Below are 12,568 nucleotides of genomic sequence, written 5' to 3'. Positions count from 1 at the left end.
TTAAGGTATCTTTCAGAGCTCTCAGTAGATGCGTCCTATCTGGTACGCTGCTCGGACACGCCCCCCTCTTTGCGGTATTTTACTAGAAAAACACGCTTTTAATCTCTGAATGTAATTTACAAATACCAGAGCACTTTTAATTTATTAGGTTGGAGATGGTATAGAGACAGCAGCTAAAATAGGAAAAAGCTACCTATATGGTATTGAACAGGTAGTCTAGTCATGTCAAATTATTCTGGAGTTGTAAAATAAATAGTGGGATATGAATATGAATAAAAGGAGCACTCAGGATCCTGGTATGAAATAAGGTAGTTGCTTTGTTATTATTATTATTATATGAACTAGACAATATTGGCAGGTCTCTAAACCACCAGCCCAAACATATAAGATTAAGTGCACTTTTTTTTTTTAAGGGAGGACTCATGGGAATAAGGCTATATTGTATGATATACATTGAAGCACTATAAGTAGACATCTACAACATTAACTCATTTCCAATAAAGATATTAAGCTATTTAAATACTTTGAAACATAGAACTATTAGCCTCTAAAATTACACTGGAGAGTCAAACGGAACCGTTGAGTGTAATTTAGCTTGCTATCTTATGTAGCTCTAAAACAGTCAGCTCGGGTGGCCGTATATTAAAAAAAAAAAAAAAAGGACACTGTACTCATAAAAAAAGGCCAGTGTGAAGAAACACATTAGAGTTCTCTCTGTGAACAATGTTGCCGCCAAACACATAGCATAAATGGGAACTCATTGTTTCCTATCCTATGCCTGTCTTCCAAAACTTTGCTGCGGGCTTGGGGTATAATTTTTCATCAGATGGCTGGAAAATCTTGTACCAGGATGCCTGGAACAGGTGAAGTTGTTTTCGTTGGAAGGAGATTTGTTCCTAGGCTAGTGAGATGAGTGTTGTGGTCATCCAGATGATAATTAGCGCCATCAGTATTTGACCCCTCTATGAGAACCCAGCCTTCCAAGCTTTCCTAGATGATCCATTCGGGTACAAGGCTCTCCCTTTAGACTCCCGGTAACCACACTTGGTAACAAGAATTCACCGGCTATCCCCTCGACCTCATGATACATCACACCCTCAGCTATCACAAAATTAGATGTGTGCGGTTGATGCTGGGGCCCCAGAGCATCCCCGCTAATAGAGGTTACCTCAGCTGGGGTTAAACACACGTCTGTTTGTTTAAAGATGCTGTGAATTCAAGTTGGTAGGAGGCCAGAAGTTTGCTGAGTTCGAGTAACAACTAGGGTGGCAAGTTTTTACAGTTGTAAAACAGGTCTCCAGTTTCAGTATGAAACTAACGTATTAGCTTTAACAGTTGACATCCTCCGGGTGCTAAAAAAGCAAAAGAAAAGAATCCAGAGCTCTGGGTGCTAGTTAGGAGTTAAACAAGTAATCCCTTAATAGTTGTAGGCTTGTTTGATATCTACATCTAGTTTTAAGTCGATCCGGAGCTCTGAAAGTTTGTGCCCCTTCATGAACTTCTGTCATGTCTTTTGAGGTGGTTAAAAAAAATAATCAAATTCACAGATAGACAAAGATGGTCAAGATTATATTGGTACATAGTTTGACTCTTAATTGTTAAATTGTCATACTAAGCAGTATTCATGTTTGATTCCTCTTTCTTTATTTTGCTAGTTTTTGGCTGCCAGATATTGCATAAGATTTGATTATGTGTTCCTGCTATATAATGTACTGTTTATGAAATACACTGTGATCCGGATCATAAATAAAAGATTTAAAAAATAAATAAAAATTGCTTAAAATTGCATGCTCCATCTAAATCATGAAAGAAATGAAATATTTTACTTTTTTTTTTTTTAGCAGAAATTACTATTCCCCCCCCCCCCCCCGCATGTAAGCCACAATCTTCTCTACCCTTTTTTGTGTGTTCTAAAATGCCAATAATTGCCTATTTATTTAAAACAACAAATATTACCTTTCTGATTACAGTACTGTACTATCTTTCTGAGGGTACTATGCATGCAAAAGTATTAACGATTCAGCCCATTTTATTGTTTTTTTATTTTAATTAGCAGAAACGGCGGTTTTATATACAGAAATAAGCCTAAAGGAACAATTTCCCATGCATATAATACTTTCTAGTTGGTATTAGAAGTCAGTGAGAGCACATTAACGGGAATTTTTTTTTTCCTTTACACTGTCCCTTTTTAATACATGCTCTTCTAGTTGTATGAGGCTGTTTGCATGTTTTTTATTCCCTTTGTCATCTAAGTAATATATAATATGATTTTTAGGAAAAGGGCTAAGCGACTCAAATGTAGATTTAACCTGAAAGTGCAACCAGAACAAATATACTGGAATTGAGTGTGAGTCACATAAGCTTCATTAAAATAGTCATCATATCGCATACTAGTCAGCCGGTTTAATGATAGTGTAACTAGTCATTAATGCTTTTAATGAGGAGCAGAAACAGGCAAGTTCAGAGTCACATGATACCGGGGTGGGAAAATGGCTAATTGAGCCCAATTTGGACATTTCCACTTAGGGGTGTACTCACTTTTGATGCCAACGGTTTAGACATTAATGGCTGTGTGTTGAGTTATTTTGAGAGGACAGCAAATTTACACTGTTATACAGGCTGTACACTCACTACTTTACATTGTAGCAAAGTGTCATTTCTTCAGTGTTGTCACATGAAAAGATATAATAAAATATTTACACAAATGTGAGGGGTGCACTCACTTTTGTGGGATACTGTACATCTCCCACATATGTTTATTCTATATTTTCTGTTGTGGGTTATGTGAAACAATACATGTGTGGATACACATAGTTTCAGTGTTTTAATACGCTTTAATCGGGCATGAGTGGATAGCTACTCACCCCATGAGACTGGAAGTCTGCTTTCAATAATTTAAATGTAAGGTTTTTGGGCTTCAGTCTTATAAATATACACAACATACATCAATGCTAAATCTTCATTTCCAAAGGCCAAAATCATGTTCTTAAAAAGTCAAAAACAGCTTGAAGTGTCAAACCTTATTTTTATTGTAAGGATGACTAGTTGGCAACACTTGGTATTTCTGCCTTAATGTACTTTGTTGTTATTTCACTTATTTGTCTTAATGTTGTATTGCTCTTTTCCACTCTTCTCTTTTTTGTTCCTCTCCAAGTTGCCAGGCAGTGACATTGCAAGCGGCAGTGATGTGCTTTCAGATATCATTCCCAGCATCCCCAGCTCTCCCTGTCTCCCATCTAAGAAGAAAAACAAGCACAGGAACTTGGATGAGCTTCCTTGGAGTGCCATGACAAATGACGAGCAGGTAACAACTTGACAAGACACAGTAGTTCCCATCTAAGCCCAGCAAATATTTGTCAAATCACAGCTATTGACAATGCTAACACATCCTATGAGAAACATGTTTCTTCCATTTAAAGCACTGGAATAGTCACACATGAACATATTAAAAGGCAAATGTATGGATGCTTTTTATATACTTGGTTCCTGTAATTTCCATTAGCTCTTTCATGTCTGAATAAATAAAATAAAAAATCTGCAAGTAAAAGTATTTTCTCGCACTTAAAGGGATATTTAAACAGTCAATACATGCTGAACTTAATGATGTATCCAAAGACATAATGATGTATTCAAAGCAAAAATTTGCATTAGAATATGCAGTCATATTTTTTACAATTATTACAGTTGATTAAATATTGAAGATTAAAATGTCAGCACACATTACCTTTACACTTTTAACATAGGTATTCCTCTTAACTGTCTGTCCTGCTGAGGACCAATAGGAGTAGATCTAAAACGGGCAATAAACGAGTGTGCAAGGCTGTGTGGAAACATTTGTTATATTGTTGCTTTAACAATTGTATGTTCCACACTACCTTGTTTGCACAGTCTTTTATTGCCTGTTTTTATATCGATCCCATATTTCTCAGCAGATATAATAGATAAATAGAAAACTTTAATTAAAATATGGTAGCACCCATTACTTTATAGAAACTCAGTGAAATTTAGAAAAACCAACAATTTTCTGTTAAATTGCAAAAAGGGGACAAACATTTTATTATTACAATCTCATACTGTTTAATATCCCTTTAACCCCTAGATGCCTTGTTCCATGGCATCCTAAAAGCGCTCGGCATGGAACTAACTTATGCTCCTAGCCTGCCACTATAAAAAAGGAGGCATCCAACAAAATTTGGACAAAAATTGGGTAACCCCAAACTTAACTGCCCCTAATGTGCCCCCTAGAAATGACAGACTATACAAGATTATCAAACTCATGTTTTCAGAAAATTACACCCCTGACCAGAACATCTATGTAGATGAAATTAAAGGGTAGATTTCTTTTTAAACAATAATTCCATCTAAGCGTTCATGCTATGGAATAAAATTTTATTTATTTTGCATTTCTGAAGGGAAAGATGGCTATCTTAATCCACCTGGTTGCTCGGATTCTATTGGCACAAATGGCAAGATTGTGTGGGATCTCCTCCTAGCCTTGCTGGACAATAGAAGCAGATATTTGTTTAAAAAAAAAAATATATTTTGGAAACCCTAGCAGGCGGCACGGTGCGAAAAAATCACACAGGTTTCCCCAGAAGCTGACATATACGGCAAAACATCAGCTTTATGCTATGAATAACTGCCGGCCTTTCAATACACTAACAAAAAAGGTGTGTGCATGATCTAACACAGGGCTAGTATCTGTCAGCGGAAAGGATGAACCAATCCAAAACCAAAGTGCATTGTTCAGTAAAGCAAATATGTGAGGAGTAGATTTAGCTGATCAAAGCCTGGTACAAAAAAATTAGCCCTATACTTAACGCAGATTGCGGTCTATAATTCATATGTGCTGTACAAAAAAAGCAGGCACAGGGAAGCCATACACTTTCCTAGAATTTACACTAAAGCTTCTATCAGAACCAGACATATATAATCCTTCCACATTTGAATCGGAGAATGTCCAGAGACTTGTCAGGCATTTTACTTGTAGGATCCAACCCACAGCTACAAAAAGTCACCCCAGAAAAAGTGCAGAGTCTGTTAGAAAAAAGGCGTTAGGAGGGACTCTAGCTACTATTGCCCTTTCTGCTCATCTCTAACTCTGTATGGAAGATTCTCTAACAGTCTGTAATACATAGGTTAGGTAAACTATTGCTAACTTGTGTCCCAACTTATTGGCTGACCTTGACCTGTCCTTTTTTACATTAAGCGCAGCCAATCTAAGGCCATGATAAATAAGCTACACAAAATACCCCATTAGAATACTCTGGGTTATCTACTTTTGCAAATGGTATGCCACGATGGTGGTAATTTTCATTTCTGGGCTGCCATACTGTTTCAAAGGCAACATAGGCCCAGAAAATCATTGTCAAATTTCGATGTATGAAGGGTAAAATGGGGGCAAGCCCCATATTTGGTCCTATAACTTCCCGAAACCTAAGAAAACCTGTACATGGGGGTATCTAGTACTCGTGAGACATTGCTGAACACAAATACGGGATGATGATAAACAGTGAAAGTGCAGTGTTTGTGTGAAAAATGCAAAAAATATGAACACTAAATTGCATAGTAGAAATTGGAGATGAGGTTGTAAGAAGACCGAAGTCCACAGAGTTCCACCAATAAAGATCCTACATGATTTACAATAAAAGATCCAATTGAGATTAATCCAATTTAAAAAGGTGACCCAGTTAACACACAATTTTGGACAAGTTTTGTGACTAAGTGGCCACAAAAAAGACAGGACATACCACTTTTGCAATACACTGGGTTATCTTTTTTTGCAAATGGTATGCCATCATGGGGGTCATTTTCTTTCCTGTGCTGCCATACTGCCTTAAACATAGGCCCAGAAAATAAAATTTCCATGCATATGGGCAGGCCCCATTTGTTTGTGTCTGTAACAATCCGAAATCCTTGAAAACCTTATATGGGGGATATTGCTGTACTCATGGGACATTGCAGAATACAGATATGGAATGATGATATTCACAATAAAAAGTGTGGGCATGCTTGGAAAACATAACATTTCTTAAAGGGACACTGAACCCAATTTTTTTCTTTCGTGATCCAGATAGAGCATGACATTTTAAGCAACTTTCTAATTTACTCCTATTATCAAGTTTTCTTCATTCTCTTGCTATCTTTATTTAAAATACAAGAATGTAAGTTTAGATGCTGGTCTATTTTTGGTGAACAACCTGGGTTGTCCTTGCTCATTGGTGGATAAATTCATCCACCAATAAAAAAGTTCTGTCCACAGTTGCTATAAAGATAGCAAGAGAACGATGAAAAATTGATAATAGGAGTAAATTAGAAAGTTGCTTAAAATTTCAAGCTCTATCTGAGTCACAAAAGAAAAAATTTGGGTTCAGTGTCCCTTTAATGTATCACACTTGCTTAGATTTTATTCATATTAAATTATAGCTCATATATAAATGTGTGATGCCAAAAGAATGCCCTATTTATCCTCTAAAAACAATATATAATAAATGTGGATTGAACACACAAAGTTTAAATTCTAGGTTTTGTTTATGTTCAGAACTTGGACAGTTGCCTCCGTCCTTTAATGTGATATGAAACCTAAATATTTAATTATTCGATTCAGAAAGAGAATACAATTTAAAAAAAAAAAAATTTCATTTATAACCAACAAAGGGTACAGTAGTAACATAGAAACATAGATATTGACGGCAGATAAAAGCCATAGGCCCAGCAAGTCTGCCCGATATTACCTAACAGTATAAACTTATCTAGTTCGTAGGATAGCCTTATGCTTGTCCCAGGCATTTTTAAAGTCCCGAACAGTGTTTGTCATTACTACCTCTTGAGGAAGTTTATTCCATAAATCAATCACTTTCTGTAAAGAAGAGCTTCCTCAAATTACTCCTGAATCTACTACCCTTCAGCTTGAGATCATTTTATGTAAAATACCCACAGCCTCTGTTTTACTAAGCCTTTTAACGTAGTTAGGTCATTGAGCCTATCCTGGTAAGTTTTTTATTTTTTAGACCATGTACCATTTTGGTAGCCCTCCTTTGCACAGATTCATAGTAAGTTACATATCAATGACGCACCACACAGGATGTGATAAGATAATATAAAATTGAGGCAATATGATATAACAACGTACATTATCAGATATAGTAGAATACAGTGTTCACATTTGTATTAAAGTCTGTAAAAGACTTGTATGGGTTAGAGAACATTCCAGCATATGTAATCATTTGTACCACAATGTTGGGGTTTTATTTTTTATGTAAACTAACACAAGCAAACTAAACATCTATAAACCAAAAACAAAATAAAACTGAGAACTAGTACACTCTCCCAATGGAATACGTGCCACCCTGCAAAATAAATATGGATACCCACATTAATTAAGATTAACCAGTTTGCAGTAATGTGTCAGTACCTTGGGAATAATAAATAGCATCAATTTTAATAGGACTTACAAAGTGGGGTCTGAGTTAAGCTGACATTGAAGTATGGTGAGTCATGTATAAGTATTGCGCATATACTTTTATTGTAGACAATAAAATTGAGAAATTCAGCATGACTTTTAGGAATATCACAGTATGAGGTTCTTCCCTATAGATGGATTAAAGGGACACTAAACCCAAATATTTTCTTTCTGATTTACTCCTATTAACAAATTTTCTTTGTTCTCTTGCTACCTTTTATTTAAAAAGCAGTAATGTAAAGCTTAAGAGCCGTCCCATTTTTGGCTGAGAACCTGGGTTACGCTTGCTTATTGGTTTGCTATCCGTGGTGCTGAACCTAAAATGGTCTGGCTCATAAGCTTTAAATTCCTGATAGCAAGAGAACAAAACAAAAAAAATGATAGTAGGAGTAAATTAGAAAGTTGCTTAAAATTGCTGATGTATCTGAATCATTAAAGAAAACATTTGGGTTTAGTCTCCCTTTTTAAGAGGGTGAAACAGTGTTATATATATTACCGAATAGTTAAAGTTGTATATTTATAAAGACTGGTATTGTATAAATGCAGAAATTTTGCAGGGTGGAACATACAGTATAGGTGCACCTGAATTTGTGGTGGGGCGATAAGGCTTTAATTTACAATTCCCATTATCAATGCTGGAAAGATTGCCGCATTGCGGGTAAACCCGTGAATGCCGAGGATAAGTGACAACATTCAAATAAAACAAAGCATGATACACATAGGCACTATTTACATTAATTGGTAAAAAAAAAACTTAATTAGGGTCTCATTCCGAACTGCTGAGGTAAATTATGAGATAGAAAGCTTCTAGCTAGTATTATTCCAGAATCTGGCTGAACAAATAATCCAAACAGAACCAGCCAAAAATGAATCCAGAGTTAAATGAGCTGCTTCTCCAGTAAGAGGGGCTTGCATTTGCTATAAGTATGATTGGTATATACAAAGTACTTCAATACTAGAATAGATGCGTTGGCTAATGATTATATATAAAAGCAGCATGGGTTGAACATTAAGGAAACAAGATGCACTGCATGAGCTGACGGGTTTTGAATAGATATGAGAAACCTTAGTTCAGTCGGCAAATGTCTTCCATAATAATGTGCAGTTGAAAGAGTCATTATATAGTGTGACAATCTCCACTCATGCAATCTCCTAGAGTGCCTCTCGTGTCGAAAAAATAATATAAAACTAAGCAAGCGGCCAACAGGGCCAAGGATGAGCTAATACGAAACGGTAACAGTACAGGTTTAGTAGCCATACAGACTGCACCACAAGTATTTATTATGGTGCGCTCTCGCCTTATGCCAAAGTGAGTTCCACTATTAATCCATTACAGATAAATTAGCCGGATTATGTTCAGGTAGTGTTTTTACGTTGGCTATATACAATAGAAAGGTTCCAATCATCTGCTAGCCCCAGGGGCACATACGGAGAAGCTGTAGCCCAGTAACAGGTGGATAGGGCCAAATTATTAGCTCAGCCGATTCCCACACGGGTTAAAGATATATAATTATGCCCCTCAGAGCTATAGAATTCCTTTGCCCCCATAGCAGGACGAGAGTCGTCGTAGAGAGATCTCTCTACTAAGCGTGGGTTTAGATCCGTGACTAGGATAGTTATTTGTATTGACGTTGGAGGTCTCGGTACTTCTTTCTTTGTGACAGGTTCAGGCAGGAGGGAGTCGCTCCGGTGTTCGGTACCGCTGCGGATTGTTTGTTCTGAGGCGGAGCTGGGGTCAAAAGGCTGCAGTCCGCTCCCCATGGGCAGGATGCAGCATTGAATATGGCTTGTTTCGTAAGCTGCGGTGGTGCTACCCTTCGATGCTGAATCGAAACTGCAGTGAGAGCTGTCATTTAGCCAAGAGGGTACACCGGAGCTAGTAGGCCGTTCCGCTTGATCTCCCAAGTCAGAGCGAGTGCCGTCCAGCCATGCTGCGTCCCATGGTGAGTGCTGTCGAGGTGCAGTGATTGAGGGTCCTCAGCGGGTAGTGTGTCAGTAATCCTGTGATGAGTGTGGTCCCTGAGCAGACCGGATCTCTTCATGAAGTGCTAGGCAAGAATTCATGAGATTTAGGTGCGGTAGGAATATTTCTATCAGTTCTTTAGTTATGGTGTCAATCTTGGAGAGTAAAAGACACCTTTTACTGTCCTCAAATAAACTGTTAAAGTGCCTTCCGGGGAAGAGAAGATGTCTATCCCTCTATCCACAATAGTTCTCGGACACACAGATTGTCAAGAGAGATGTGGATGGCGTTAAATCCAGGCTTCAAGAAGAATTTTTTTCACAAGAAGTAGCAGAGCTTCAGTACCTTGCTGCCTTCTTGGTATGCTGCCCATCGGAAGTCCCGAAGAATACGATTTTTAGAAGGTTTCCAATTTACTTGTATGATCAAATTTGCTTTGTTCCCAATTCCCTTGCTTTTCTTTGCTGACAAGATTCCTAGGTAGGTGTCTGGTGCACTACACAGCAGGGAATAGTTATGCCATCTAGTGCTCTTGTAAATGGTTAATATTCTTGCAAAACCGCTGCCATATAGCAGGGTCCTGAGCTTAAAGGCTTGCTTTTCAACAAAAGATACCAAACGAACAAAGAAAAATTGATAATAGAAGTATATTTGAATTTTTTTTTTTAAAAAACAAAACATAATTTATGGAAGAACGTACCGGATAAATTCATTTTTCATATTGGCAAGAGTCCATGAGCTAGTGACGTATGGGATATACAATCCTACAAGGAGGGGCAGAGTTTCATAAACCTCAGAATGCCTATAAATACACCCCTCACCACACCCACAATTCAGTTTAACGAATAGCCAAGTAGTGGGGTGATTAAAATAAGGCATAAAAAAGCATACAAAAAGAGGAAATGGAAATATAATTGTGCTGTTATACAAAAATCATAACCACCAGAAACAGGGTGGGTCTCATGGACTCTTGCCAATATGAAAGAAATTAATTTATCAGGTAAGTTCTTACATAAATTATGTTTTCTTTTGTGTAATTGTCAAGAGTCCATTAGCTAGTGACGTATGGGATAGAAATACCCAAGATGTAGAAGTCCACAGCAGAGTAACTAGAAAGGGAGAGAGAAAATAAAAACAGCCATTTTCCGCTGAAAAAATTAAATCCACAAAAAAATAAGTTTTTCTCATAAATTGAAAGAAAAAAACTTAAAACACAATACATGCATCAAATACATCAAAATGTAAAATTTAGTAAATGTATGCAAAGAAGACCAAGTTGCTGCTTTGCAAATCTGATCAACTGAAGCTTCATTCTTAAAAGCCCACAAAATGGAGTCTGATCTTGTAGAATGAGCTGTGATCCTCTGAGGTGGGGACTGTCCCGCCTCCAAATCGGCTTTATGAATCAAAAGCTTCAACCAAGATGCTAAAGAAATGGCAGAAGCTTTCTGCCCTTTCCTAGAACCAGAAAAGACAACAAATAGACTAGAAGTCTTCCTGAAATCTTTAGTAGCTTCAACATAATATTTCAAAGCTCTTACAACATCCAAAGAATGCAAAGATCTTTCAAGAGCATTCTTGGGATTAGGACACAAGGAAGGAACATCAATTTCCCTACTAATGTTGTTAGAATTCACAACCTTAGGAAGAGATTCAAACGAAGTCCGCAAAACAGCATTATCCTGATGGAAAATCAGAAAAGGAGACTCGCAAGAGAGAGCAGACAATTCGGAAACTCTTATAGCTGAAGAGATAGCCAAAAGAAACAACACTTTCCAAGAAAGTAGTTTAATATCCAAAGCGTGCATAGGCTCAAGAGGAGGAGCCTGCAATATCTTCAAAACCAAATTAAGACTCCAAGGAGGAGAGATTGATTTAATAACAGGCTTGATACGAACCAAAGCCTGAACAAAACAGTGAATATCAGGAAGCTTAACAATCTTTCTATGAAATAAAACAGAGCAGAGATTTGTCCCTTCAAAGTACTTGCAGACAAACTGTTATCCAAACCATCCTGAAGAAACTGTAAAATTCTAGGAATTCTAAAAGAATGCCAGGAGACTTTATGAGAAGACCACCATGAAATATAGGTCTTCCAAACTCGATAATAAATCTTTCTTGAAACAGACGAGCCTGTTGTATAGTATTAATCACTGAGTCAGAGAAACCTCTATGACCAAGCACTAAGCGTTCAATTTCCATACCTTCAAATTTAACGATTTGAGATCCTGATGGAAAAACAGCCCTTGAGACAGAAGGTCTGGTCTTAGAGGAAGTGGCGAAGGCTGGCAACTGGACATCCGAACAAGATCCGCCAACCAAAACCTGAGAGACCACGCTGGTGCTATCAGAAACGCATACGATTTGTTTCATAATGATCTTGGAGATCACTTTTGGAAGAAGAACTAGAGGCGGAAAGATATAGGCAGGTTGGTAAAACCAAGGAACTGCTAAAGCATCCACCATCTCAGTCTGAGGATCCCTGAACCTGGACAGGTACCTGGGAAGTTTCTTATTTAGATGAGAAGCCATCAGATCTATTTCTGGAAGACCCCACATCTGTACAATCTGACAAAATACATCTCGATGGAGAGACCACTCCTCCGGATGTAAGGTCTGATGGCTGAGATAATCCACTTCCCAATTGTTTACACCTGGGATATGCACGGCAGAAATTAGACAAGAGCTGGATTCTGCCCAGAAAATATCCAAGATACTTCTTTCATAGCTAGGGGACTGTGAGTCCCACCCTGATAATTGACATATGCCACAGTTGTGATATTGTCTGTCTGAAAACAAATAAATGGTTCTCTCTTCAACAGAGGCCAAATCTGAAGAGCCCTGAAAATAGCACGGAGTTCTAAAATATTGATTGGTAACCTCGCCTCTTGAGGTTTCCAAACCCCTTGTGCTGTCAGAGATCCACAAACAGCTCCCCAACCTGAAAGACTTGCATCTGTTGTGATCACAGTCCAGGTAGGACGAACAAAAAAGGCCCCCTGAATTAAATGATGGTGGTCTAACCACCAAGTCAGAGAGAGTTGAATGTTGGGATTCAATTATATCAATTGTGATATCCGAGTATAATCCCTGCACCATTGATTCAGCATACAAAGCTGTAGAGGTCTCGTGAAAACGAGCAA

At 37.7% G+C, this 12,568-nt stretch overlaps 1 protein-coding gene across 1 annotated transcript in view; it reads left to right on the top strand.

The window, feature by feature from the left end:
- FAM199X (family with sequence similarity 199, X-linked) overlaps positions 1-12,568 on the top strand; it is an 88,585-nt gene that overhangs the window by 22,587 nt on the left and 53,430 nt on the right. The window contains exon 3 of the mRNA XM_053699169.1: positions 3,155-3,304. Within this exon, the coding sequence (XP_053555144.1) occupies positions 3,155-3,304 (150 nt within the window). The remainder of the gene's footprint in view (positions 1-3,154; positions 3,305-12,568) is intronic.

The sequence above is a fragment of the Bombina bombina genome, chromosome 1 (assembly GCF_027579735.1).
Source record: "Bombina bombina isolate aBomBom1 chromosome 1, aBomBom1.pri, whole genome shotgun sequence".
NCBI lineage: Eukaryota > Metazoa > Chordata > Amphibia > Anura > Bombinatoridae > Bombina > Bombina bombina.
This window is presented reverse-complemented; position numbering and strand designations above follow the sequence as displayed.